This window comes from Podarcis cretensis, assembly GCF_951804945.1.
Source record: "Podarcis cretensis genome assembly, chromosome: 13".
Taxonomy (NCBI): domain Eukaryota; kingdom Metazoa; phylum Chordata; class Lepidosauria; order Squamata; family Lacertidae; genus Podarcis; species Podarcis cretensis.
In genome coordinates this window covers 24,313,488-24,340,731 of record NC_137182.1, presented here as the reverse complement: position 1 = coordinate 24,340,731, position 27,244 = coordinate 24,313,488, and the positions used below count along the sequence as shown (strand labels likewise).

The 27,244-nt window shown below is 44.4% G+C and overlaps 1 protein-coding gene across 2 annotated transcripts in view; it reads left to right on the top strand.

Annotated features, from left to right (window-relative positions):
• Positions 1 to 4,864: 4,864 nt before the first annotated feature.
• Positions 4,865 to 27,244, top strand: part of KPNB1 (karyopherin subunit beta 1) — a gene marked incomplete at its 3' end in the record, with an annotated part of 34,059 nt that continues 11,679 nt past the window's right edge. The window contains exons 1-13 of one of the 2 annotated variants that reach the window (XM_079949429.1): positions 4,865 to 5,487; positions 7,071 to 7,129; positions 13,351 to 13,533; positions 13,855 to 14,055; positions 14,977 to 15,129; positions 16,717 to 16,776; positions 19,829 to 19,918; positions 20,035 to 20,145; positions 21,250 to 21,351; positions 23,864 to 24,088; positions 24,921 to 25,112; positions 25,491 to 25,621; positions 26,988 to 27,135. In XM_079949429.1, coding sequence (XP_079805555.1) covers positions 5,448 to 5,487; positions 7,071 to 7,129; positions 13,351 to 13,533; positions 13,855 to 14,055; positions 14,977 to 15,129; positions 16,717 to 16,776; positions 19,829 to 19,918; positions 20,035 to 20,145; positions 21,250 to 21,351; positions 23,864 to 24,088; positions 24,921 to 25,112; positions 25,491 to 25,621; positions 26,988 to 27,135 — 1,695 coding nt within the window. In that variant the 5' untranslated portion in view covers positions 4,865 to 5,447. The remainder of the gene's footprint in view (positions 5,488 to 7,070; positions 7,130 to 13,350; positions 13,534 to 13,854; positions 14,056 to 14,976; positions 15,130 to 16,716; positions 16,777 to 19,828; positions 19,919 to 20,034; positions 20,146 to 21,249; positions 21,352 to 23,863; positions 24,089 to 24,920; positions 25,113 to 25,490; positions 25,622 to 26,987; positions 27,136 to 27,244) is intronic. The other variant, XM_079949430.1, reaches the window with a different exon arrangement.

The following is a 27,244-nucleotide window of genomic DNA, read 5'->3' as shown; positions in this document are numbered from 1 at the left end:
GGTTTTTAAGTTTTATGGAACATCTGTCATGTATGATCTAGTTGAGATCCCTGCATTGCAGGGAGTTGGACGATGACCCTCGCAATCCCTTCTGACTCTACAAGTCTATGCTTCTATGAAATACCAGCATGCTCAGGAGCTGCACCTCTAATCAAGATAATTGTTTATGGACCATCAGGCTGGCTAAATTATCTTAGATGAAATTAAGTTCATTGATTTTTCTTTAGCCCTGGCTGTGGATTTCAATTATTTCTAATGCTTGGGTCTTTAGTTATGGTACCTCAAATTTAAAGGATGCTGAAATCTTATATTGATGCACTCTGAAATGTACCTTGCATTACACAGCCACCCCACCTGTTTCCAAAATTTGTACTCGCTTTCTCTAAAATTGTCAAGATGGCTTCCCTGAGCTCATGGAACAATGAGACACCACTTGCTTCTCAGAACCCATCTTGCATGTGTTTACATTTGGGCAAAGTTCTTGTCCAAGGGTCCATTTGGGTAATAGTGTAAGGAAGCATGGTGGTGCAGTTGAAGCACATGTAGTTTGCGCATAAAATGTTCCAGGCTCAATCCCTGGCATCTCTAGATAGACTGGGAAATACCCTGCTTAAATAAAGTGTGGCAGTGGGGAAGGGAGAGAGAAATAACCTGGCAACTAAATTACAGTTGTACCTTGGATCTCAAAATGCCTTGGCTCCCGAACAACCAAAACCCGGAAGTGAGTGTTCTGGTTTTCAAACGATTTTCGGAAGCCGAATGTCCAGCACAGCTTCCACAGCTTCTGATTGGCTGCAGGGCTCTCCTGCAGCCAATCGGAAGCTGCACCTTGGTTTTTGAATGGTTCTGGGAGTTGAGAACCAAGGTACGACTGTACAGCCATTTCTCCCTTCGGGGGGAAAATACACAAGTGGGGTAACATAGCTTGCACAGTGGTTTCCAATCACTGCTTACCTGGCCAGGGTATCTAGGCTTCAGATGGTGATCTTAACACCCAGGCTGCTGCAAAGATGGTCCCTCTTGTATCTAGTCCCAAGCAGCATTGGACTTCAAAGGAAGTCACTAGCACTTTGAATTTTGATTGGAATTGGACTTTGAATTTTGAATTTGAATTTTGATTGAAATACGGTTAAGCTCCTGGTGACCAGTCCTAGTTAGGAGCCTTCCACATATATTCTGAACTGGAAGGGCTGTAGCTTAGTGGTAGAGCACCTGCTTACATGCAGAAGATCCCAAGTTGGATCCCGGACATCTGTAGGTAGGTGTGCCAGTATGTGCAGCGTATACTGACTTGCAATGGTTTGATTCGGCAAAAGGCAGCTTCCTATCTTCCTAATTAACCGAAGTTGTCAAACCTTAAATGGCAGCCCTATAAACAACGGTCTTATCTTAGAAGCAGCCAGAATGTGGATAATCATGGGTAGACTGTATCCAAGGAGATGTTGCAAGTAGCACACAAAAGACTTTGGCTGAAGTTAATTCAACAAATAAATATTCCACCAAGCCTATCGGATACCAGCATGTTTTATGTGACTGAGCATTTTGTCCACAGATGGATGCAGAAGGTGTTTGTGTGACCACCAGCAGAATTGACACACCTCTTCTGGGAATACCCTTCATTTCCTGGAGAAATGGGAGGCACAGCACACAACTGCTGGAACTTTTCTTCTCCACTCCTTACCTGATATACATCAACCACTGCATGACTTGATGAATTAATGACAGGCAAAAAATGAAAATGCTGCTATGAAGTAAGTTAAGTGGTTGGGGCAGCATGGCAGGCAGGCAGGCAAAGAGAGACAGGTGGTCTGTGTTAATGTAAAAGAGTGAAAGCTTCAATAAACTATTAATTACCAAAGAAAGAAAAACAGCATTCTAGACACACCCACAACTGAAAAGCAAAAGTGTCGAAATCAAGATAGTTATGGGCCACTTTTTGCTGTCACTCTGGGCTTCTCTGATATCGTCCTGTGCTCCAAGATATAGTAAACACCAAACCACTCAGAAATGCTCCCCTAAAAAACAATTTGATGGAGTATAGCTGCTTGATAACCATAAAGCAGGCTTGATAAGTAGTTGTTCCTTGCGTCTTGCCAATTTTGCTTCAACTTTATGTCCCTTGACTTCTGATAATCCCTCCCATCCTGCTAAACTGCCTCTAGCTCACTGTCAAACTAAGGAGCCGATTGAGCTTAGGAAATGTCTACCACTCGGGTTATCTCTGTTTCCCAGAGAGTGACCAGATCTTCAACAGGAGGGCCAAACATCAACAAGAAACTTTCCAAGACCAGACATAAACCATTTGGCTTCCACAGGACTTCAGAGAAGACCATCCCAATTGGACTACTGCCCCTACAAAGCAAATTAGCTGCTGCAAGCCAACCCTCCATCTCTGTGGTAGTAGTCTGACCCACCAACATTACTGAAAGCCACTCCACATTCAGAGACTAATTTTGTCAGCTTGGGTAAGGAGACGGTTAGGTAGTGGGTTGATTTGGTTGCCCAACACCAAGAAGGTGCCCTTCTTGGTTGCCCAATACCAAGAAGTATGTGAAATTCAGGCTTAACTGGATCTGGATCCTGATGAGGGAGAAAGAAATATTGGACTCCATGTGGCCAGTGGACAAGGATGATGGGAGCTGTTATCCAATAACATCCCTACCCATTCTAGATCCTAAAGCTTATTTTGGTACTGCCCCAAGATCCCAGGTGAAATAACAGGAAGAAATCAACTCCCCGCCCCCATTCATCTACTCAGGTCTCAGTAACATGAGCCATGTTGACGCATTTATCCATGGTTATTAATAAATTGTAAGAGTTTCCTTATCCACTGATCTGGCACTGAGTGAAACACCAAATGAGTCCAGGGCAAGTTGGGTTGTTAATGCTGTTGGAAGGATGAAGATGAGGATGAGAAATGGGCCTTGTTCTGGAATTTCCAAACGCACCTGCTAGTTTAACTTTCATCACTAACTCCCCTTGCCTATGACTACTGTAACAGAAGCACCCTTGCTCCTTCCCACGGAATCCACAGGGAATCCATGCAAATAGATGTTATAAGGGAGTAGATTTTACTAAAGTGACACAGCAGCAGCAACTAATAAGTATAGAGTGTGTTATAAAGTGTGTAATAATCACAAAGCACTACTTGTGACATGAGATCTGGCCATGGTGATGCATGCCTTAGTTATATACCGGTTGGACTTACAGGCACATCCAACTCTATAGAGACTGCGATCTACTCCCAGTATAATAAAACTGGCAATGATCTACCCATTGTCATTGCCCATATTGTCAAGAGAGACCAGAGTTGTTGAACTTTTTGGGGTGAGGGTTGCATCAAATCGCTCAAGCAATAGTCTACAACTTTCCCTTCTTTCCCCCCACTGGGGGAAGCGCAACAATGGGACCTAGCGCCAGGGGAGGGGGGCGTCATGATCGCTCAGGAGCAACTAGGCAATCTCTTCTTTAACTCCTGCGATCCATTACGAGAACCCTGACGATCTACCTGCCGTTTGCGGTCGACCGGTTGGACATTGCTGGACTACTGTAATACACTCTACATGGGGCTGCCTTTGAAAAATGTTCAGAACCTTCAGCTGCCCCAGAATGCTGTGATTCAATGTAATACCTGAAAAAGGTATTTAAATATACTTTCCAGAAGAAACCAGAGGCCTTTCTCCTGGGCATAGTCGGCCAATTGGTGCCAAAGAAGGATAGAACTTTCTTTATGTATGCTACAGCAGCAGCAAGAATACTCATCGCAAAGCATTGGAAGACACAAGATTTACCCACCTTGGAAGAATGGCAGATGCAAGTAATGGACTATATGGAAATGGCGGAAATGACAGGCAGAATCCGAGACCAGGGAGAAGAGTTGGTGGAAGAAGATTGGAAGAAATTTAAAATCTATTTACAGAAACACTGTAAAATTTTTGAATGTTGGTGACGTTGAAATGAAATGAAGTGGTTCTAGTAATAAGGCAAAATAAGAATATGCAAGAATGGATTGATATTAGATGAAAATTTGAAGCTATAATATATGAGGATAAATAATTAAGGGTAAATTAAGAGGGTATGAATTTGCTGAACCAATTTTTAAATGGAATACAAAAAAGGGAGGTGTGAGGAAGTCAGGAAAATAAGTTAATGAACGGTGAGAAATTAAAAAAGGGATTTTTATTTTGTTTTTATCATTTTTCTTTTTTTATGTAAAAATTTGATTTTTGTATTTCTCTTGTGTTTCCTTTTTTTTCTACTGTATTGTAACTTTTTGTTCACTTTGTTAAAAAATTTCAATAAAATATCATTTAAAAAAAAGTTGTTTTCCAGATCTTGTACATGCATCCCATGAGAAATGTCAAACCTTTCATGTTAGAAACTTATAATTAGATGATGTATCTGACAATCATGGCACATAGCATGGGGCAGAGTAACATAAGCAAGGGAAGAGGTTAGAAAACATAGCAATACATTTAGTAAATATATTAGCATACTCAGGCAAACATAAAGCATGTGGAACATCAGCAGCCTGCACTTATTTATGTTTACTCAGAAGGAAATTTCACCTCTCTTACTAGGTCTCACCCCCCACCCCCATGTAAGTGTGCACAGGATCACAGCCTACATCTTTCCCACAAATCTTTATTAAGGGAATTTTCCCTTTTTTTAAGCAAACTACTGCGCTCCATTAGACCTAACACCGTCATGACGTACGAGCCATAACTGGCCAATCGGCGCTTGAGGAAGAGCAAGGCGGGCGTCGGCCGGTTGAAAACGAGGGGAGGGGAGAGCTTGCTCTTGTTCCTGCGTCTTGGCTGTTGCGTGAGCACGTTGGTTACGCACGAACGTTACGTGCCTGAAGGCGGGCTGGGGCCTGGGAGAGGCCTGACCAGTCCAAGTCAGTCAGTCAGTCGAGTCAAGTCAGTGAATAAGGGAGCGAAACAGCTTCCCCTCAGGGAGGCTGCGTGTGAGAGGAGCGTGAGGGCTTTTTTTTTTTTTTTTTTTGTACGCACGCCCCCACCCACGCACGCCCTCGAGCTCTTTTGTTTTCCTCCTCCGGGTGAATTACTTCGCTTCACCTCGCCGCGCGCGCGCTTTTTTTCGGTTTTTTTTTTTTTGAAACTCCCCTCTTCCTGTCCGTCCCCCGCCTCCTCCCCCTCGTCCTCTTCCGCCGCCACAAGGAGTTGTGTGTGGGGAGGGGGGGAGGGGAAGTAGTAGAGGAGAGGAGAGTCGTTTCCGCCGGGGGTGGGGCCACCCCGCCGCAGCTGAGGGAGAGAAGTAAAGAGCGCGAAGGGAGAGAGCGGCCGGCCGAGTGAGCGGGGACAGCGGCAGCAACAGCAGGCGGCGGCGGCGGCGATCACCGACTCCGGTGCTCCCTTTCCCTCTCCCTCCCCCCCTCCGCCTCTCCTCCCCGCCAGGCTCTCTCGCCTCACGCCGCCGCCAACATGGAGCTCATTACGATCTTGGAGAAGACGGTCTCGCCAGGTAAAAACGGGGAGAAGGAGGGCTGGGCGGAGGCAGGGGAGGCGGCATCCCGACAGGCCCCTCTCTCCATGGGGATGGGCGGGAGGCCAGGGGAGGAAAAACCAACTGCCTCCCCCCCCCATATAGAATAATATGTGGGGGGTGGGTGCTATTTAAAGGTGGGTGGTCGAGGGGGAGAAAGGGGTGTCAAAGGAATGAATGGTCTCGGAAGGGAAAGGGAAGGCCACGGGGGGAGGGGGAAGCCGAGGATGCCGGGCGGTTGGAAAAGGGGCTCCTGCCTTCTGGTGTGGGCAGCGAAGAGGTACGTTTTTTGGGGGGGTCAATGTTGGGGGAAGGACGAGGAAAGAGGGTGGGTGGGTGGGGGGAGGTCAGTTAGTTGGATGGGTATTTCCGCCAGCCCCACTGAAGCGGTGGGCCGAGAGTCGGTGGGTGCCCAGGCAGAAAGCTTCATCTCCGCCCCTATGTTGGTTAGGGGGGTCCGTTGGGTGGCCTGAGTGGGTGAGGGGAGGGCGGGTGGATACGAGCGAACGGGCTCTGCGTCAAGAGGGCAGCGATGTGGGGCGGGGGGTCCTGTGCGAGGCGAGCATGGAGGCGCCTCTCGTGGCACGAGGGAGGGAGAAGGGAAGGGTGGGGTGGAAGCTGCCTCTGCGAAAGGCGCCTCGGCATATGGCTGTGGGGCAAGCCGCCTTTTCTGCTCCTCGTGTGCGAAGGGCGACGGGTCTCTCCCCCCCCCGGATATGCTCGCTTAGAGGGGGAGAGAGGGAATAAGTCTTGTGTGAATTGCGGGGTGGGTCGTGAGAGCGGGTCCCAGGCGGGGTCAGTAGAGGTCTGGGTGTGAGATCAGGATCTCTGGCAGCCTTTGACACTCGGACTGAGATGTAGCGCCGCGGGAACTTGCACACTTACATAAGAAAGCGGTCCATGTGCAGGCCGGAATTGGCCGAGGGTGGTCTTGTCTCTAGCCTGGGGTGCAGGCCCAAAGCGGAGAGGTGGGGTGGCAGCAAGAAGCGCCCCCGTGCTCAGAGCTGGCAGACTGGGGAAGTAGTGCGGCCCAGCACATGTTGGGGGAAGTTCAATGCATCTCTCCTCTCCCCCACTTCCAAAATACGCTTCGATTTGGAGGGATACGATCTCGGGTCTCCAGAAGTGGGACTCTCGGGTGATGCACACCAGACCCACTCGCTGTGTCGGGGAGGCGATCTCCCCGCTATCCCGCCTTTGGGGAGAGAATGTATCATTTCTTTCTCTCTCTCTCTCCGCCCCCCCCCCGGCCCGCCGTGAATGGAACCGAGAAAGTGAATTTCCCAGTCATCTTGAGGTGTTTCTTGCTGATAGAAACGAAGTTTGACTAGGAGGAGAAAGAGCTCCCGAGGCCCTCAATATCGGGAGGGGTCTGTTGCTGGACGCCTGGTAGGAATGTGAGCATGTGGGCGCTTCTAGATTGGTGTGGGGTGTCAGCGCCTTGATTCAAGCAGTAGACAGAGGGGCGAGCAGATGGGGGAGTTACTGCTGAGCCGGAATTGGGGGCCGCCACTGACACCCCCTCGTGTATGTCCCCCTCCCGTCCTCCTAATCCCCTGCAGATTGCACCGAGCTTGAGGCAGCTCAGAAGTTCCTGGAACAGGCGGCCATCGAGAACCTGGTAAGAGAAAAACCGGGCTTGGGCTGCCCTTGGGTGGGGTTTGGAAAAGCGAAATCCCTTTCCTGTGTGTGTTTTATTATTATCATTATTTTTTTTTAAAAAAAAAGCTATAGCAGGCCGAACCGCCATAGAGGGGCGCAGCCTAACTGAAGGGTTTTTTTTCTCTCTTTTTTTTCCTTTTTCTCTCTCGCTCTCTCTTTTTGGGGGAGGGAGGGGGAAATGCAGGAGGCAGCCAATGGCAAGACTCCCGGGAGTCGCGCCACCCAATCGTGAGGGCGCGCCGGGCCCGCGGGAGGGAAAAGGAAGGGGAGGGCGATTTGGCTCTGCCGCGCTGCATGCATGGAGGGAAAGGCGGGGGGAGGAGGATGGATAGATGAGGCCTGCGGGGGCCGGCCATGTGGGGAAGCCGGCATGAGTAGCTAGCTAGATGCCGCCGGAGGAGGAGGAGGAGGCCGCCGCTGCATGAAACGGGCCAGTCCGCCTAAGTGCTCGAAGGCGGGCCTACCTTAGGTTTCGTTTTTCCCTACTGGCTCCCCTCCCTAATTTTAGGGCTTGCCATGCTGGGCCTCCGAACCTCCCTGCATTTTCCTTTCATTTTCCATTCTTTTACAACTCCACCCCATAGCCCTATTCTTAAAACGTCTCCCTTGAATTTGCATGCTTTATAAATAATATTTTCCTCGTTTTCTTCGAGACTCTTTTTTGAAATCTGTTGTTGGTCTGTCTCTTAATGCCCTCAGCACATTTTTTCAGTTTCTAAAACTTTGTGAAATAGTAATTCATTTCTGTATGCAAAAGCCTTGCTTAAGAAGGCAAGTAGGGATACATTGTAAAAGGGGACACAGCCAAGTGGGTGTCCTGAGTATGTCACCCACTAAACTAATGTAGAATGCATCTTAGGTTATGTACTTGAACTGACAGCACATAAAGCAGTGAAGAAAAATTCAGTTCACTGTATATTCTAGAAAGTAGGAGAGGAGAAATGGGTAACTGAAGCCTTTTATTGGATCAATTTAAGATGAGTGTATTGAGTTTAGCGCTTGATCTCCACGCTGGATGGAAAGGTGATTGACATTGCCTAGATTATTTGTTTTAATAAAGGCAAATGAGCCTGTCTTTCAGATGATGGAATATTTAGACATGCATACATATTTAGGAAAGATTATTCAACATACATTGAAATCAGTAGTACCATGTCCCAATTCGTTATTAGACAGGTATTACTGAGGTAGTGTTGCACGTTACATTCATTATTTGAGAGAACCTTTAAATGGCTCTTCATAACTAACACGTCTTGGGCCCCTGCCTTTAAAATCTGTGGGAATACTCTTGAGGCTTTGGGTTGACTCCAACAATCTTGGAGGCTTTCAGTGAAGTATCATTTCTGAATTGCATATTATGTGTTGCATTGGCATTGTTGGGTGAGTGAATAACTTACTAGGCTTCAGGTGACAAGCTGTATTCTAATTTCCATATAGGTGCTTACCTGAATCCTCCACCCCATCCACCCTGTTTCTATTTAATTTGCAGGGTCATGTTTTGTAGGTTGCTTTGCACTGAAATACAAGGGACGCAGGTGGCGCTGTGGGTTAAAGCCTCAGCGCCTAGGACTTGCTGATCAAAAGGTCAGCGGTTCGAATCCCTGCGGCGGGGTGCGCTCCCGCTGCTCGGTCCCAGCGCCTGCCAACCTAGCAGTTCGAAAGCACCTCCGGGTGCAAGTAGATAAATAGGGACCGCTTACCAGCGGGAAGGTAAACGGCGTTTCCGTGTGCGGCTCTGGCTCGCCAGAGCAGCGATGTCACGCTGGCCACGTGACCCGGAAGTGTCTCCGGACAGCGCTGGCCCCTGGCCTCTTAAGTGAGATGGGCACACAACCCCAGAGTCTGTCAAGACTGGCCCGTACGGGCAGGGGTACCTTTACCTTTACCTTGCACTGAAATATTTGATGTTAACACATACTTGCTATTTTTAGAGGTCATGCTGTACTTTTTCTACAGTGAAATAGAAATAAAAGGAGTAAAGACAAAGGGAACATTTGTATGCGTGTTACCTGAGCAGTGTCTTCCCGCCACCCAGTAGCGTTTCTGTGAATAGCCTGACTGTTGCTTCTCTTGAAAGTTAAGCAACAGAGGGACTTTGAGATGTTCTTGTATGGTTTCATACACCACCTGTGGATAGACAGACAATGTTCTTCTTGGGGTTAAAGCTCATGAGTTATAAAGAAGCAAGAATGTTCATGTGTAAGGTAATCTGCACCAAAATGTTCCTTTAGTGCTATGCTGATTTACTTCTTGTGCTGTGTAACGAATGCCCTTGGCCCTGAAGATATTGCATGTTTTAAATTAATGTTAAAGGTAACATTAACTATGTAAGACCCATTGCCTAGCTATCTCCCTGCCTTGCCACAATGTTTTGGTTAAGGTGCAGCCCCCTTCCAATCAAAGCATCATATTTTAAAAATTTATCAGAGTTGCATTCTACCCTCATTCAAAAGTGTATACAAGGTATCCCATTCTATTCTCACAGTATATTTGAGATACCTGGGGTTGAGGGACAGTGGTTGGCCCAAGACCAACTGGTGAGCTTTATGACTCTGTGTGGATTTGAAACTGGGTTTCTCAATTCAGTGTCTAGTGTACTATTTGCTGCACCATACTTGTTCTTACTGTGAGTCCTGCAAAGAGCTGGAAAATATTTGCAGGTCATATGTGCAAAGTGCACAGATTTTAAGTGACCTAGATCTAGGTGATTAGGGGCCAGCTTTGCCACAAATAGAAATAAGTTAATAATTGAGTGCTATCACAACTTTTAGACATCAGTGACATTCCCCTAGTGTCTGTGAATTGAGCATAGACTTAAAACCTTGTGTGTTAGAGATGGGAAGGACATCTTATGAGATAAAACACAGGATTTCCAATCAAATAGTGCTTTCAGAACTTGTTTTGTCAAGGCAGTTTGTAGCTCTGGCCTTACTTGCACTCCCTGAGGTGAAGTCCTGTGTTGCAGTACTTTAGGATTGTTTTAAGTTTTCTTCCTGGACTGCTGTTTACCAGTATAACATTCGCTGCCCCTTGAATTCAGAGTTCCACACTCTGCATAAAATGCAGTGTGATTTTATTTTTTTAGGACAGAATGATAACTGGGTGGAGGAGGATCAGGAGATTGCTGCACAGCAGAGAGCAGGACTGAGTCAGGTTCTACAATACACGGTTAAATGCATCCTTACCTTAATTTACCCCTCTATAGATCAGCTTCATTGCAAAATTGCAACCATCCCTCTTCACCTAAGCTTTCTAAAGTTATCCTTTTCAGCCATATAAACACTTACCCAAGTTGCTTTCTATCTACTCACTTGTCAACTGCTCAGAGTTTTCTCTCATATTGTGTATGAGAGAGGTGAATCGCCATAAGCATTCCATAACCCTGCGTAGTCCAAATGGGAGGTGCATGTGTGACGTGTGGACCGCATGTCTAGTCTTGCTTCCTGTACCACCCATGTTCAGGCTAAGGAAGTTCATACTGGGTGGATTGAAGGGCAGGGTATAAGGCAGAGTTTGGCAATATTTTGTGGCCTGTGGGCATATTTGGAAACAGGAGAAATTATCATAGGCTACAAACACATGCCACAGCCAAAAACACACAACATCATCTATTGGCTACAACAGAATGCTGCTTTTGTGCCTAATTTTACTGGGGGGGGGGTGTTTACCCTGTGGGTGCCAGCCCATGTGTGTGCACATGTGCAACTGTAGGAACCACATTAGTGACCCTTGATACGTGAGATTGTGTAAGAGCATCTTGAGCTGGTGTGGGATGAGGGAAATTGGTTGAAAGATGGGAGAATGGATTGGGATTCTACAGGAAAGCTGAGAAAAATTCCAACGTTGCTGTTTAGGGACCAGCCGTGGATAGAGTATGGGGGTGGAGAGGCTGAGATATGAATAATACCCATGGGGATTTGGATTTGTTTTTCCTTTAAACAGATACCCTCCAAGCTGCATAACAAGTCACTTTTTGAAAGTGAGGAAACTTCCAAAAGCAGTTAGTAATATGTCATGGGTTTGTATGTAATTTCCATACAAAGAAAGTATAAAAATTATAATAGGCAGCCCCAATCCCTCAAGCACTCTGAAATACTGACAAGTCTGTGATTCCTAGACACCAGTACTGAGCTTTCAGGTGTCACTATACTAAGATTCCTGGATCTTTGTGACCTGGCTATGCTCCTCCATCAAACTGGCCTGAGGATGTGCCTTAAGTAAGCATTGCAGTTTGTGCCATTGGATGTTCAACCACCCACCCTGTGCTGTCCCACCGTCTGCACATCCAAACTGGGTAAATAAAACTTGATGAATATCCAAACTCTACAACCTACCCTTTACCATTTGCTGTTTTTCTTTTCATGATTTCTCTTCAGCCATCCATTACTAGTCTGCCAGTGCACTCCAGTGTCACTGAAAATAAAGGGGGATTTAAATCTGTCAAGTGCTTTTGAGCAAATTGCAGTTTAACACCCATCCTGGTTTGTTGCTAGAATTTTATAGAGCCATCCTAGTTGAATGTTGGCTAAATATTTCCCAGTTCGTTCATCATATTAGCACATGAAGACCTTTGGGTGACAGTTTCCTTATTAGGAGATCATGTTCGAACATGCAGAACAACTCCTGTGTCTTTCGCCAAATTGACTGCTTTAAAAACCACTGCTAGCTACTTCTAGGATTTAGTTTGAAGTCACATTTCTTTTACAGCAGGGCAGTCAGCACTGAGATGTCTGGAAAAGCCCATGAGTCAAAAAGGACACAATTGATAGTAACTTTGTGTACTTACATAGGGTGGAAATGCTACTGATACTCAGTGAAGCTGCACTGAAGATAGTTAGCATGACTAATATTAGTTTCAGTAGGTCTATCTTGAATAGGACTTGGTTGGATACCACGCATTCATTTGCCTACCGTAAAGATCATGTGCAAAACAACAGTTGATGGATATGATGTACTTACCTTCTTCTTCTGTTAGTATTATTATTAATGCCTTAATTATACTGACTTGAGGGTATAAATTTTGACTCTGTATCATGAGTATTAAGAAGTAATTGTGGATTTGCTTAGTTGCTATCTACTATGCAGACCCAGGAGTGGGGAACTTCCTGCCTGGGTCTGTCAGGCCTCCCCATTTGGTCTGCAAGGCTGTTATGGCCAAGCCACACCCATTTGCTCTGAATCGGTGTGGGGCAGGTAAAGATGTAGCTGGACTGGAAGGTGGAGTGCAGGCACTGACCATCTGCTGATTGGTGACACCTGCAATACCTGTTCACACAGCTTTGCAGGCTCATCGGAACTTGGAAAGCACAGTGCTTTTGCCTGCATGGTTTAAATTCACATTGCACGGGCAAAAAGAGGACACCTGACTGCATTGTGACTTCAGGTGATGGATAGCTCCAGTTCCCCATCCCTGATGTAAATGGCTTATGCCCACCTTCTCCTGCAACCCTGTTACAATCCTGTTGTACAAGCTTGTAGGAAATTCTGCATATTTGGGTTGAGTTTTAGTAGTCTAGTCCTAAAAGAATCTGCTTAGCAACTCAAGGAGAGAACTGGAATTGGGATGGTTCTGCCATATAGCAGAATGTAGCAACTTGTTTCAGGTAGTATCAAGAAGTGGGATAGACAGCAGTGTCTGAATGCTGCAACAAGCCGCCTTAAAATGTTGGCCCTACTAGGGTGGAGTGAAATGAGGATTGTTCCATTTTGGCTCAAGCAGAATATTTTGAGCTGCAATGGTCATACATACTATCTCAGCAATGGTGAAATCGGAAAATAAATGTCCATGCAATAGAGTATGACACTTGAGTGATGTATTCAAATACTGTATGAGCTTGAGCATGGAATCATTGACTGACTTTCAGCAGGTTGCTGTGTGTCAGTTCTTAATCTATAAGGTAGGAGTAACCAGAGGTTGCTTGCACTATTCGTTTCACAGTTATATAAATCACTACTAAGAAGGACTAAACGTGTATGATATTACATATTGAGGTGTGTATGTACTTTCAGCTTGGGAAAGGTAAGATTCTTCCATTCTGGTTTTTGACCCTTAAATTCAACAGTAAATGCTGTCACATTCATGCAAAGGTTAGAGTTTAGGCGTAACTACTTCTTCACTCAAGGAAAGATGCAAGCTAGCTTCAGTTACTGAATTGTATTTACCTCTCTTTTTTTGGCCAGCCCACTTTCCTTGTGGAACTGTCCAGAGTGCTGGCAAACCCAGGGAACAGCCAGGTTGCCAGAGTTGCAGCTGGTTTGCAGATCAAGAACTCTCTGACATCTAAAGACCCTGATGTTAAGGCCCAGCACCAGCAGAGATGGCTTGCAATCGATGCCAATGCTCGTCGAGAAGTCAAGAATTATGTACGTAAAAAATACAGCATTTTTGCTTTTCTTCCCAGTTGCGTTTGTTCAACCACCCTGTTATTCTATAGTGAATGCAGATCATGCATCTACATCTGTGTTTTGAGACCTTGCTTCTCAGTTTACTTTTCTCTTGTTTATTTCAAAGTCAAAGAATCTGTTCGGTCTCTGGCATGTGAGATTGTTTTCGCAGCTTAAAGAGATTTCTTACGGTGACCTCTGGGATCTAGTAATATAGCTGAAAGTCCCCTCTTTCCTTGTACCAACAGTATTCCAAGTGTGGCGGCCTCATCTCTTGTTTCCTTTCCCATCTCCTTACAGGTTTTGCAGACCTTGGGTACAGAAACCTACAGGCCCAGCTCAGCATCACAGTGCGTTGCTGGCATCGCCTGTGCAGAGATCCCCATGAATCAGTGGCCTGAACTTATTCCGCAGCTGGTAGCCAATGTTACAAATCAGCATAGCACAGAACATATGAAAGAGTCGACATTGGAGGCCATTGGCTACATTTGTCAAGATATTGTAAGTGCCTACTGAGTCTGCTGTGCTAAAATCTGCTGCTTTCCCCCCCTGCATCTGCTCCTGCTCTGCTCCTCTGCTCTTTAGTGGCTTAATTTGAATCTGAACTGCCACTCGGTGGGCTCATCCCCCAAATCAGTTATGTTGTGTGTCTGCCACTTCGTCACACCAAGGTAAAAACTAATCTGTGTTCTACAATTTCATGAAGGAAAGCTCTTACAGAAAGTGTGTGTAGATGTGAATGTGTGCCAACAGAGGGAAGGCTGCTGTGGGGGGTGGGGTTCTCATTTCTTTTTTTCTGCTTCACTTCCATCTCCACCATGCCTACTGCTAGAGCCAGTGTGGTGTAGTGGTTAAGAGTGGTAGTCTCGTAATCTGGGGAACCGGGTTCGCGTCTCCGCTCTTCCACATGCAGCTGCTGGCCTTGGGCCAGTCACACTTCTTTGAAGTCTCTCAGCCCCACTCACCTCACAGAGTGTGTGTTGTGGGGGAGGAAGGGAAAGGAGAATGTTAGCCGCTTTGAGACTCCTGAAGGGGAGTGAAAGGCGGGATATCAAATCCAAACTCTTCTCTTCTGTTGCACTGGTCCTCTTGCCACAAATTTCTTCTTGTTCCTTTTCCTCTGCTGCGCCACTGTTCTTCAAGGAAAAAATGCTCTGTTCTGGGAACCTAAATGTTTGAGGACTTTCGCTTGTGTTCCCTACAAGATCAGGCATGCTGCTGACCCAGAGTAACTAGATACATTTGTTATGGAGAAAGAGGCATGCATTTATTCTGTACTTGCATGGAACATCTGTCCCTGTAGGTTAGAAGTCGTAAGTGAATTGGGTGCTTAGCTGTTCTGCGAGATACCTCCATGCTGGTTGTGATCTGGCAAAGAATCTCCTCTTGACATTTTTTGCTTATTTTGATTTCTGTTTTTAGGATCCAGAACAGCTTCAGGACAAGTCTAATGAGATATTGACAGCCATTATCCAGGGCATGAGGAAAGAAGAGCCAAGTAATAATGTGAAGCTAGCGGCTACCAATGCACTCCTTAACTCTTTGGAATTCACCAAAGCAAATTTTGACAAAGAGGTAAGTGGTCAGATGTTAGTGCAGTGGAGAGTGAGTGTGGCTGAAGAGGGAAACTAAATGGGACATGAGAAATAAATCCATGGTCCGTGATGAGAAACCATGCACCACTCTGAGTTTTGATGCATTCCCATTTCTGCTGAGACTTGGATTTATGTGTTAGCAGCCTGTTATGAGAAGCATAATCCTATTGCAGTGGTGAAGAGTGAATACTAAATCAACTAAAATTGTAACTCTCAAATAATCCTATGAATTTTAACTGATATGCTACCGGAGGCACTCTAGGAACTCTGTAAAAGAGTTTTGCAGCTTGTAAGCTAGCACCTCCTTCCATGCCCTTGATGGAGATCACTTCAGTACATAGGGAGCAAAGCAGTCTCTTGGGTATGCAGGGCCTGCAATTTGCTTCCTAAGCAGTCTGTGCTCTGAAGCCTAGTTTGTGTGTTCTTCTCCATCTTGGGGTGTGATACTGCCTGTGGGTGAATTCCTTTGTCTGAATTTGCTGCGTAACTATTTCTCAGGCATTGCCAGTGTATTTCAGGCAAGAGCTATGTTTTAGCATTTTTGGAAAAGTAGTGCAGACCAGCTTATCAGTCAGTACAGGCAATGTCATCCCTGCCCTGAGCTTTTGGAAACCATTAAAGCTGTCTCTGGAATGGTGATTGCAGGGGCCTGGTTTTAGGGTTCCCCCCCTTCTTTGAATTGGTTGAGACATGGAAGGAAGCTCTCAGGTAGCCTAAATGCAGATCTGTAATCCTTGCCTCTTCAATGTAGAGGCTTTCGGAAAGAACGAGAGAACCTCTCCGAATGGGTGCAAATCATTTATTTCAGTTTTCTACACCCGAGGAATAATTGCTGAAGTAATCTTTCTTACCTTTTGGTATCTAACTTTACCAGAAAACGTAAAGATTAAGAATTAAATTACTTAATTAGCCGCTTAAAAAATAGAAATAACTGCAGTGTTCTGGGAAGACAATTGGGGTTTTTAAAATCTTGCGGAGTCAGTTGGTACTTAGTCTAACCCTTTTCTATTTTGTGAAAATGAGAAGTCCTGTTTTTAACAAGTCTTAGTTTAAAAAAACTTATTTCTAGCCTATTATATTAAAAAACTCAAATAATTACTGGGCAAAGAAACCAGAGTGACCAAATGTCGGAGCCTACCTTTTCACGTGGAAAGCAGAGTGATGAAACCCTGATTTGCTTTATATCCTGCAATTTTTTAATCTGGTCCTTGACTTAAATGAACACAAGTCAAAATATATTTGATCATGATACCCTCAGCTTTCTTTTTGTATAAGCATATTGCGTATAGGTGACAATAGTGGCTGACCAGTTTGTCAAAGCTGTCGGTAGGAAGAGGCAATAATTTATGCCCTAAGCATGCAAGAGTTTGAGCCTTTTCTGATCATTGTCCATGCTTCACTGGTGGGTTGCCCGTATATTGAGAACCACAGCTGGCAAGAAAAACTGAAATTGCCAGTGTTGTAGTACACTGTTTTATTTTGGAAACAAAATACTTTATTGCCAGGAAGCTTTGAAACTTCCAGTCCTAATCATCTGTGTTTCTCTCTTCTCTCTCCCTATTTCCAGTCTGAAAGGCACTTTATTATGCAAGTAGTCTGTGAAGCAACACAGTGTCCGGATACAAGGGTAAGTTAAGTCCTAAACTGTTGTCAATAGTAACTGATAGTAGTTCTGGTCAGTGTTCAAAACTCCCACTGCTCTAGGTGCATTTTGCGACAGGGAATTTCATTAGCGTGAGCAGTTTCTGAGCTATGGGCGCAGTACCACGCCTAAGATTTCAGATTAACACTGCAGAGTGGAAGGAAAGGAGGACCTTTTTCTGCCTCCCCACTTCCAGCTACTCTCTGAAGACTGGAGAAGAGACCCTCTTAAGAATATTAGGGGGGCGGGCAGGGGTAGGACTAGATCATGTGAAAAATGAACATAATACTTTAGCTGCCGTTCATTCATTTTCAACTTTGTATTCTTGTTATAAAAAAGCGTGCCTAGACACTCCGTTGTTGCGCCTATAACCTAGGTTTAAGGTGCCATTTAGCTCCTAGCTTTCATATCTCAGTTTCTAGCCCTGGTCCTGGTATTATGGAACTAGTCAGAGCATACTTTTTTCTCCAAAACGAGCATGAGAAATGTCTTTAAATAATCCTGTTTTTAATTGTCCTTTAATCAAGATAATCAATATATGTGGTGCTTTAGAGTTATATACACAAAACAAAAGGCATGTATCTGTCCCCAAGGAACTTGCAATCTAAATTGACAGTGGCGCAGACAACTGAAGAATGGGGAAAGGACATCTGGGTAGGCAAAGTATTAATGTGAGCAAATCCCATTGTGCACCCTTAAGATAGGTTGCAGTTGGAGATGCGGGTTAAAAGGCTTGGAGAGATTTGAGGAGGGGCTTGATGTGGTCTGAGCAATGGGAGAAACGAATGATATCAGCAGTGGCGTTTTGGGTAGAGGTGGGAGGGTTGATGCAGGCAGGTCAGAGAAAAGGAATGTAAAGGCAGGAGATGGCCAGAGCATGGACCACAGTTTTAGCCGAGGGGACTTCAAGAGGTGACATTTTTGCCATTCATCAGCAAGAAGCAATACGATTTAGCAACATAATTGAACAGTTGGGGAGAGGAACACAAATGAGTTAAGTATAATGCTAGGGATGCAAAGCTTTGTTTCAGTTGCAAGCAAACATGATCTACACCTGCAGAGGTGATGCTTGCCAGTTGCTATCAAAGGTCTGTCTAGCCCATCATTCTGTTTCCAGCTGTGACAGCCAGATGCTGCTCAGAAGCTGGTAAGTAGGTGGAATAGCAGTGCTGCTATTTTGGCAGTGGCAGGTAATCCAGATCATGCTTCCATTTTCAGCTCTGGCAGCTAATAAGTCATTGGTTCATACCTCTTGTGAGTTGCGGTGTTGGGTTTTGCAGTTGGATCTCTCCTGAGTATATGTGGCTGCCTCATTACCACGATTGGCTGTCTACTGGGAATGGGTCTTATTGTGAACCTTGGTCTATTCTCGTAACTTCAGTTATGGTGATTGTCCTAACAGACTGTGGATACTGAGGTCATGTGGCCCCATAATTGTGCAGGCTGCAACCCTGCTGGTTCCAAGAGGCCCCTGGAGGGGATGTGCTGCATTGAGCCCAAGACTCCTTGCCTTTGGTGAAAGCTTTTTGGTGCTTTGTCTGCAGCATTATTATGTAATATAAGGTGAATACATCTGATAATTCACCATGGGAACAAAATAAGCCATACTTGATCAAGTCATCTTTATTTATATATATCTATAATATTAAGTTTTCATTTTACAATATTGAAACATCTTCATTTTCACATTATTTTTGCTCATATGAGCTAGTCGACTTCTGCCCCTCCCGTCTCATGGTTACTTTCATTTTTATTTTGTCATTTTATTTTATTTTGTACTTCTTCCTTTTGTACGTTTCATCATTTCCGATTACAATTTTTTAAAGAATATGTAAAAAGGTATACAGTGGTGCCCCGCAAGATGAATGCCTCGCAAGACGGAAAACTCGCTAGACGAAAGAGTTTTCCGTTTTTTGAGGTGCTTCGCAAGACGAATTTCCCTATGGGCTTGCTTCGCAAGATGAAAACGTCTTGCGAGTTTTTTCCCCTTTTCTTAAAGCCGCTAATAGCCGTGCTTCGCAAGACGAAAAAACCGCTAGACGAAGAGACTCGCGGAACGGATTAATTTCGTCTTGTGAGGCACCACTGTAATTTTCATCATTACAAGTCTTATTAAGTCAATCCTGCTAGCGTTGTTAATTGTTTACTTGATCAAGTCATCTTTGAGGCAGCTTCCAACAAGTTGCACACATAGGTTATCAAGTGGTTGTTACATGGTAGCATCCTTCCTGTCAAACGGTGAATTCTGCAGCTGGTTGGAAGTCTGGAGGAGGAAATTGGGAGTCATCAATTTCTCCTTGCCACTTGGCAGGATCACTAGCTTACCAAGAGATTCAATGCATCAAATCCTCAACGCGTTAAATTGTTGCTTGGCAAATGATTGTACTTATTTGTCCATAACCGAGTATGATTCACACGGGCATTTTTGAAGCGATGCCCTGCGGCAATGTTCTTCCCCAGTGTTGTGACAAAGCAGTCTTGTGGGAAATCGTCCTGGGTTGTGACAAAGTAATCGTGTCTTGAAAAATGGTAGAAAACGAGCATTTAAAGAGCTTGGCTGTGTAGGCATTCCATAAGAATGGGTGCTTTAGAGTAAGGCAGGTTGCCTTTCTTCCAAGCCTTTTCAGAATGCTGTGAGAAGAACCCTGGCAAAATGGCAAAGCTTGTGGCATTGCTGCTTTTAATGCACTGCAGTGATACTATGGTTGACTTCAGTGGTTATTTTTCATAGCTAGGAAGGCTCACATCTTTCATTACTATGACACTTATTAAAAATACCATAGGAAGGCTATTTCTCTGGTACAATGTGCAAAATGCTTTACATTCCTCCTTTTGTTCCAGTCTCCTAGTAGTTTTTCCCCGCATTTAGAATTGGGAAGCAGACCATGAATTGCTGCTTGGTCAACCAATGCAGTATTTACTGCAGATTTTTTTGGGATCCATGTTCCACTGCTTTAACTGGTGCAACAATAAGCTTTTTTTGCTACCACAAAGCATCCATGGAGGTAATGGGTCCTGTCTTTTTATTTGCCTTTAGGTGCGAGTAGCTGCCTTACAGAACTTGGTGAAGATTATGTCCCTCTATTATCAGTACATGGAGACATATATGGGTCCTGCACTTTTTGCTGTGAGTATTCAAGCCTGGGAATCGAGAACGGAAGTGTAGGTACTTAGTGTAGTTGTGTTGCTTTAGTAAAGCAGCAACAATGATCTCAAATGCCTTCTCTCTCTCCCTCTCCAAAGATCACAATTGAAGCTATGAAAAGTGACATTGATGAGGTAGCTCTACAAGGAATTGAGTTCTGGTCAAATGTCTGTGATGAAGAAATGGACCTTGCTATTGAGGCATCAGAGGTGAGTGATCAGGGGGTGACAGTTCTAACTTTCTGTAGCAGCCTTCGGTCCATGATGAGACACCATGCACCACTCTGACTAAAGTGATGCGACGACCTATAACGCTGAGACCGAACTTTCCTAAGAGCAGGAGGTGCTATTAGCTTTGAAGGAGACAGGGCTTACCGTATGTCCTGCTTAAGAGGATATTGCTGGACCCAAAAATAAAGATAACCATTTGTAGTGCAGTGTTATACCTTAAAGTACAAGCAATAAGTGATCTACAAGTATCCAATTGACATGTGGTGGCTCATTGCAGCAACCCGGAAGTGGCCGGAAAGGGGGGCAAGGTGGGCTTATGTTCGCCCCACCAAAGTGCCCAGGGGGTCAAGAATGTTACCCCTGCACAGATTGGTTGCCGCCTGCAAATACAAACAGAACAATACTTGCAGGGGGAAAGAGGTTTTGGGGAAAAGGGAGGGGGTAGTCTTTGGTAGTGTCTACTAGGAATATACTGCTTGCAAATATTTCAAGGTGCAGATCCAGATGTCTGGGTGCTTGGTATCTTTGTGTCACCTGCTGAAGACTGCTTTTTCGTATGCTGCAAGAGTAAATAAGTCCTCTGACCCCTGAGCATTTTGGAGATGGGGGGGGCACCAATTCCTTCCAGTGTAGATCACACTTTTAGCCACCAAGAGGATACACAGAGTCCTATTACATTGCCCCACCATCAAGGTCTGTAACACTGGAATATAATTGAATGTAGTGTGAGCATCTTGAGATTTTTAGTGATTTTCCTAGGATCACTTATAGGGCATTAGCAGATCATACATTTCCTTCCAAACTACAAGCAGCAACCAAGATTTGGTTTTGACTTACCACATGTTCAGCGAAAACGATAAGCCCATGTCCAGACAACATGGCAACCCAGACTCTGGCTTGTTTTGTCTGTGAGGGGGATGTGTAGCAGGTTTTCTTAGTTTTAAACAATGGTTTAATATGATATGTGAACTGGGCTTAGGTGATCTTCAGAGAGCCCAGGTGGTATTTAAAGTTTCAATTAAGCAAGTCAATTTCAAATGGATGATTGAAACTAATGGAAATGTGTGTGGATTTTGTTTTTAGGCAGCAGAGCAAGGAAAACCACCGGAGCACACCAGCAAATTCTATGCCAAGGGTGCACTTCAGTACCTTGTCCCAATTCTCACGCAGACACTGACCAAACAGGTAAGTGATGGGTATGCCTGCATCACTGTGCACTGTTAGTGTGGTTAAGGGCCTGTGGCAACAGTTCTTGTAAGTTTGAAGGAACAGCATTGGAATATATCCTGCTCCCCTGAAAAGAATAGTGTGGTCTTAACAAAGTAATGTGCCCCATTCTACAGTGGACTGTCTTTTCCTATCACTTGCAATTGTACAAGGTCTCTGAAATACCCATGGCAGTCTTTGGTCTGTGGTGAGATTGCATTCACTCTACTCATCAGCAATGTCCCACCCCCTCTGCTTGTTGCCATATAGAGGCTCAGAACTCTTGAGTGCTCACCACTCCATCCAATAGGAGGCAGGCTCTTTGAATAAACACTCTGCTCAGGGCTGGACCAGGAGGTGTCTCCCGCTTCTCAGAAACTTTTATTTCTAGCAAACACATAAACAATACTTCAGTTTTGTTGACCTGAAGCTGTCCCTTAGTATGAATGAATGAATTTATTAATACGGTCACAGACCAGCATCACACAATATCACAGATCATAAAAATATCAGAAATACAAGGGACAATATGAATATAACAAGACTCTAAATATAAATATAAAAATTAAAATTAATTGTTAGTGTGTCCCCAGTAATTAACATTTAGGGGTTTGAACATTATGGGATACCACTTGCTTCCTGCGGTTGATTGCAGACGCACAGAATTTAGCTACATTTAATGTAGTCTTGGGATTCTTGTCCTCTAACAGTAGTTTTAAACTATGGTATTCCAATTCTTTCCTGGACTTTTGCAAAACAGGTGTAATAAAAGTCAAACGTATATCCTCATAAAGACGACAACGTAATAGGACACGTGAGGCAGTTTGAACTTCCAACGAACCACAAGGACAGACCCGTACTGTGTAAGGTTTACCCTCAAATCTGCCCTGAAGTAAGGCAGAAGGAAGAACGTTAAATCTGGCGAGGGTAAAAGACCGTCTGTATTTGGGTACCTGAAGACCTGACAGATAGTTAGCTGGAGAGAAACCCCTTCCATAGTCCCTTATTGCCGGATGTTTGATCATTTCACTCATGTGGCATTGTAATTCTACGTCCAGGATACGCTGGCGAATTGTAGTCCTAGCTTTCTCGAAGCCTGTCGCTATCAAAGCCTTTAAGCTTTTCCAGCAGTGTAGCTTTCCATCTGGATTGGTAGGTGTCTAATAAGGTTAAAGGTGCCAGCCCAACCGGGAAGAAAATAAGCTTTAGCCAATAATGGATCTTCAATATCCACATCTGAGTACTGTTAGGAATTTGCCCAACCTCCAACCGGACCGTTATGTTGGATACGCAAGAGGGGATTCCCAGCAGGCTGTAGAAAAACTTAGTTTGGAATGCCTCTAAAAGAGTAAGGTCTTTGAAGCTGCAGATCTGAGAACCATATAACAATTGTGATAGTATTTTGGCAGCAAAAACCTGGGAGGCTGCCGGTATGTATTGGCCCCCTTTCCCATAAAAGAATCTTATTAACGCTTTGGTAGATCTTTCTGCATTTGCAATAGAATTATTAATCTGAAAACGCCAGGAGCCCCTTTCCTGGAAGGTTACACCCAGGTATTTAAAGGTTGCTACCTGTTCTATTGAGCGATTGTCTATTCTCCATTTGTGCCTCCTCCTATTTTTAGAGAACACCATGACTTTAGATTTGTTATAGTTAATTGTTAGTTGTTCGATGCTACAGTATTTGGTAAAAGATCTTAAAAGTTTTCTTAATCCAACACAAGAAAAAGAAATTAAAACTGTGTCATCCGCATACAAAAGGATCGGGAGGGGCGTACCAGCCAATTTGGGGGGATGTGCATTTTCTTTCTCCATATTTCCTACTAGCGAGTTGATATAGAAATTAAATAAAGTAGTATATGCTACTCTTTCATATTAAGCTGTTACATCTGAGTTTTTAATTAAAAACTACAAAATGGGAGATTCAGGAGGATTGTGTATAGGCAATGGGTCTTTTCGGTTCAAATTAAGGTTCTTCATAGTATTAAAAATATAGAGTACTGTATAGAGCATTTACCACAAGAGTGCTCTGTATAAAGTAGCTTTCCAGTTTCTACTGGAAAAGTAGTCAACATTGCTTCATGTGTGTGGTAACCAACATTTTTTTTGCTTTGTGAAATTGACTCAGTATACAGCCATACCTTGGAAGTCAAACAGAATCCGTTCTAGAAGTCCGTTCGACTTCCAAATGTTCGGAAACCCAAGCACTGCTTCTGATTGGCTGCAGGAAGCTCCTGCAGCCAATCAGGAGCCGCAGAAGCCCCGTTGGACATTTGGGTTTCAAAGAACGTTTGCAAACCAGAACACTCACTTTAGGGTTTGCAGTGTTCAGGAGCCAAAATGTCTGAATACCAAGATGTTTGGGAGCCAAGGTACGATTGTAGTTTGCTTTGGCCTGGATTCTCAGTTCTACCTACTAGTTTCAAAAATGTCATGCCTTGCTTACGTAGTCCAACAGAGATTGATTTGGGTGTTGTCCCTTTCACCTTAGGATGAGAATGACGATGATGATGACTGGAACCCCTGCAAAGCTGCTGGGGTCTGCCTCATGCTCCTGGCCACTTGTTGCGAAGATGACATTGTTCCTCATGTTCTGCCCTTCATCAAAGAACACATTAAAAACCCAGACTGGCGATATAGAGATGCTGCAGTCATGGCATTTGGATGCATTTTGGAAGGACCAGAGCCCAACCAGCTCAAACCCCTTGTTATTCAGGTAAGATGTTGCAGTAGTGGGCGGGGTACTTGAACTTTGGAGCCACGAGAGTATACATAGTATTGGTATTGACTTGTCCATTTGTCCAGTTGTTTAGATTTTACTAGAAAACATCTCACTGCACTCTGTGAAGTAGGATATACATAGGGGCCATATGTGGTCCTTGATCACCTATAAAAAAGGACTTTTTTTAAAAAAAGGAAAATATTACAATGAAACAATAATCATACAAATGCATTCTGAAATAACCCATAAAAGACCAAATCCTAGCAATATAAACCAAACACATTCGTCACAGGTGGCATAATAAAAAAAAGAATCAGCATAACAATTCAATAGACCTTGGCTCTTCTATATGAGACGTCAACAAACAAGACATCAACAAACAGCAAGACAATTTGCTTCAGATTCCTTTTAACTACCAGATGTGCCTTCTTTCTACAAAAGTCAAAGGCCCTGAGGAAGATGAATAAGCTAAACATTGTGTGCATTTCTGTGTAGATCATGAGTCATGTCTGACAGTAGGAAATACTGTATGGACTTCCTTTATTTTTGGTAGAAAAGGTGGTAAAGTTTGTTGCCCTGAGACTGTAGACATGAGGGAATAGTACACTGGTGTGTCACCGGCCAGAGGGACAAGAGCCACAGGGAAATTTTATATCCCTCCCCAAAAATAATACCATGGCAAGATGAGCTATTGGCCAGAGAAGAACAGCTTGTTCCCCTACCCCTGCAAGATCAGAAAGAATGTCCCTTCGCCAACTATCTAAAAAGAGTTATATAAATATAAAATAAAGAGTATTGACTTCTTAATTATCCATTTCTCTTCCAGGCTATGCCTACCCTAATAGAATTAATGAAGGACCCCAGTGTAGTAGTAAGAGATACAACTGCATGGACTGTGGGTCGGATCTGCGAGCTGCTTCCGGAAGCAGCCATAAACGATATTTACCTCGCTCCACTGTTGCAGTGTCTAATTGAAGGCTTGGGTGCAGAGCCTAGAGTGGCCTCCAATGTATGCTGGGTAAGACAGAATCCTTTTTCTGTGGTGAGGCTTCATCAGAAGAAAACGACTAGTATTTGGGGAGCAGCAGCTGTGCGGAGTCAAAGTGGTGGGGTTGTGTTGCTTTTATTGATGCAATATTGGGAAGTGACGTTGTGTTTAGGTTTTGTACAATACACACCTGGTTCAGCCGGTGGGGCAGGAAACCACTTAGAACTTGTGCTGATTCTAAGTTGTGGTGACAGTACTGTTTTAATTAGATTTTATATAATGGGGATAAGGGAAGCAAAGGAGAGGTGCATGGAGTCAGATTCAAATGAAAACGATTGTCTGCTAGCGGAACATGCTTTCCTGAAACAGTGTGCTCCTTCTAAGCTGTTGACATCTGCTGTCTTTCAGGCTTTCTCTAGTTTGGCAGAAGCTGCTTATGAAGCTGCTGACGTGGCTGATGATCAGGAGGAGCCTGCAACGTACTGCTTATCCTCATCATTTGAACTAATAGTTCAGAAACTATTAGAGACCACTGACAGGTAATGAAGCCTGTAGGCTGTGAGCCGTTGCCCTTCTGTAGTTAGCTTCAAACTCCTTAGATACTTCTGTTGAGAAGGTAGGCCTAGTAAAACCTGGTTAAGGCAAAGTATCAGTAAACTTCAATAGAGGTTGAACCGTATGCATCCACATGAGTGTAGGAAAAGCAGAGAATGCAGCTTCCTAAAAAGAAGTTGGCGTTCATACACACACATGTGCATATACATAAAATGCACATTGTTGCAAAGTTATGCACAAAGCCCTCTCAGGCTCTTTGCCCTTACATATGACTAGCAGAAGCAGCAGTTTTTTCTGTAAAATAATAAAATATGCAGAATCATATGAAATCATGCAAGTTTGCTTAGCATGCATTGATTGTGCAGGTTCTTTCTCTCATCATAGAAAATGGGATATCCTGGTACAGAATGCTGTGGTTTTCTTAGCACAAGGTGTGGGCAGCCCTAGGCATAGGCACCTTGAAGCTTGAGTTTTATAATGTCACAGTTCCAAAAAGGAACTTTACTTCAGGCAGAGAGGAAAGGTAGCTAACTTCTCTTCAGTACTAGAGCAAAATTGGATTGCAAAACCATATAAACTAAAGCAAGTCAAAGCATTTGGTTAGCTGGCTGTGCGCTGTCTCAGACTTGGCAACCTTTCATTGTATGCCAACTTGAGATCTTGTGCATATCTACCCCCTAATATGGTCTTATAAAATACCTTGTCTTGCCCATTTATGCAATGTACAGCAGCTTTTGCCAACTTTGTGCCCTCCATATGTTTTTGGACTGCCACTCTCATCACACCCTGCAACCTGAAAGTACTTTATGGGCTTTCAGCCTATTTCTGGATTGAGCTATGATCATGCTTTATACTTCAAAAAATAATTGGCTGAGTTGACTGCTTAAATGTTCTCGGCCGTGCCCCCCTCCCCCCCCCGCCACTGGATTGGCTGGCTGGCGATGATGTGGCCGGGATCCCCCGGGCAACACGGGACTTCGTCCCCCGGAGGAGGGGGGTGGCCACGCAGTCCACCACAACTCCTCCCCACAGGTAAGTGGAACAGACTTTCTGAAAGAGCTCTGTTGTCGTGGGATTGTAAAAGTGAGGCTAAGAGCCCCTTTTTCCTAAAAGACCCTTATGGCAAAGGAAAGATTAACCATGGCCAGACTGCCCAATTAACCACATCTGTTGCCTGCTTGGCTCTTCCCATTGCTTTCAGTTTGATCTGCCTTTAATGGTGTTGCTATCCACATTTCAGTTCTGCCAGTAGAGAGGTGGACAAAAGTTAAATCGTGCCACTATGGTTAGCATTTAACTTGCATTGTGTTCTCTAGGGTGTTAAAAGCAATCTTTTTCTTTCTACTTCAGGCCTGATGGACACCAGAATAACCTAAGGAGTGCTGCTTATGAAGCTCTGATGGAAATAGTGAAAAACAGTGCCAAGGACTGTTACCCTGCTGTTCAGAAGACAACTTTAGTCATTATGGAACGGCTACAGCAAGTGCTCCAAATGGAGGTTAGCTGGATGGCAAAAAAGTGTTGATGTGTGCCCCAACAGATGAGTAGTGCCGAATGGAGTAGTAATATAACTTTGCAGTGATAGTGGAGGTAGTTCTTTGTGTCTT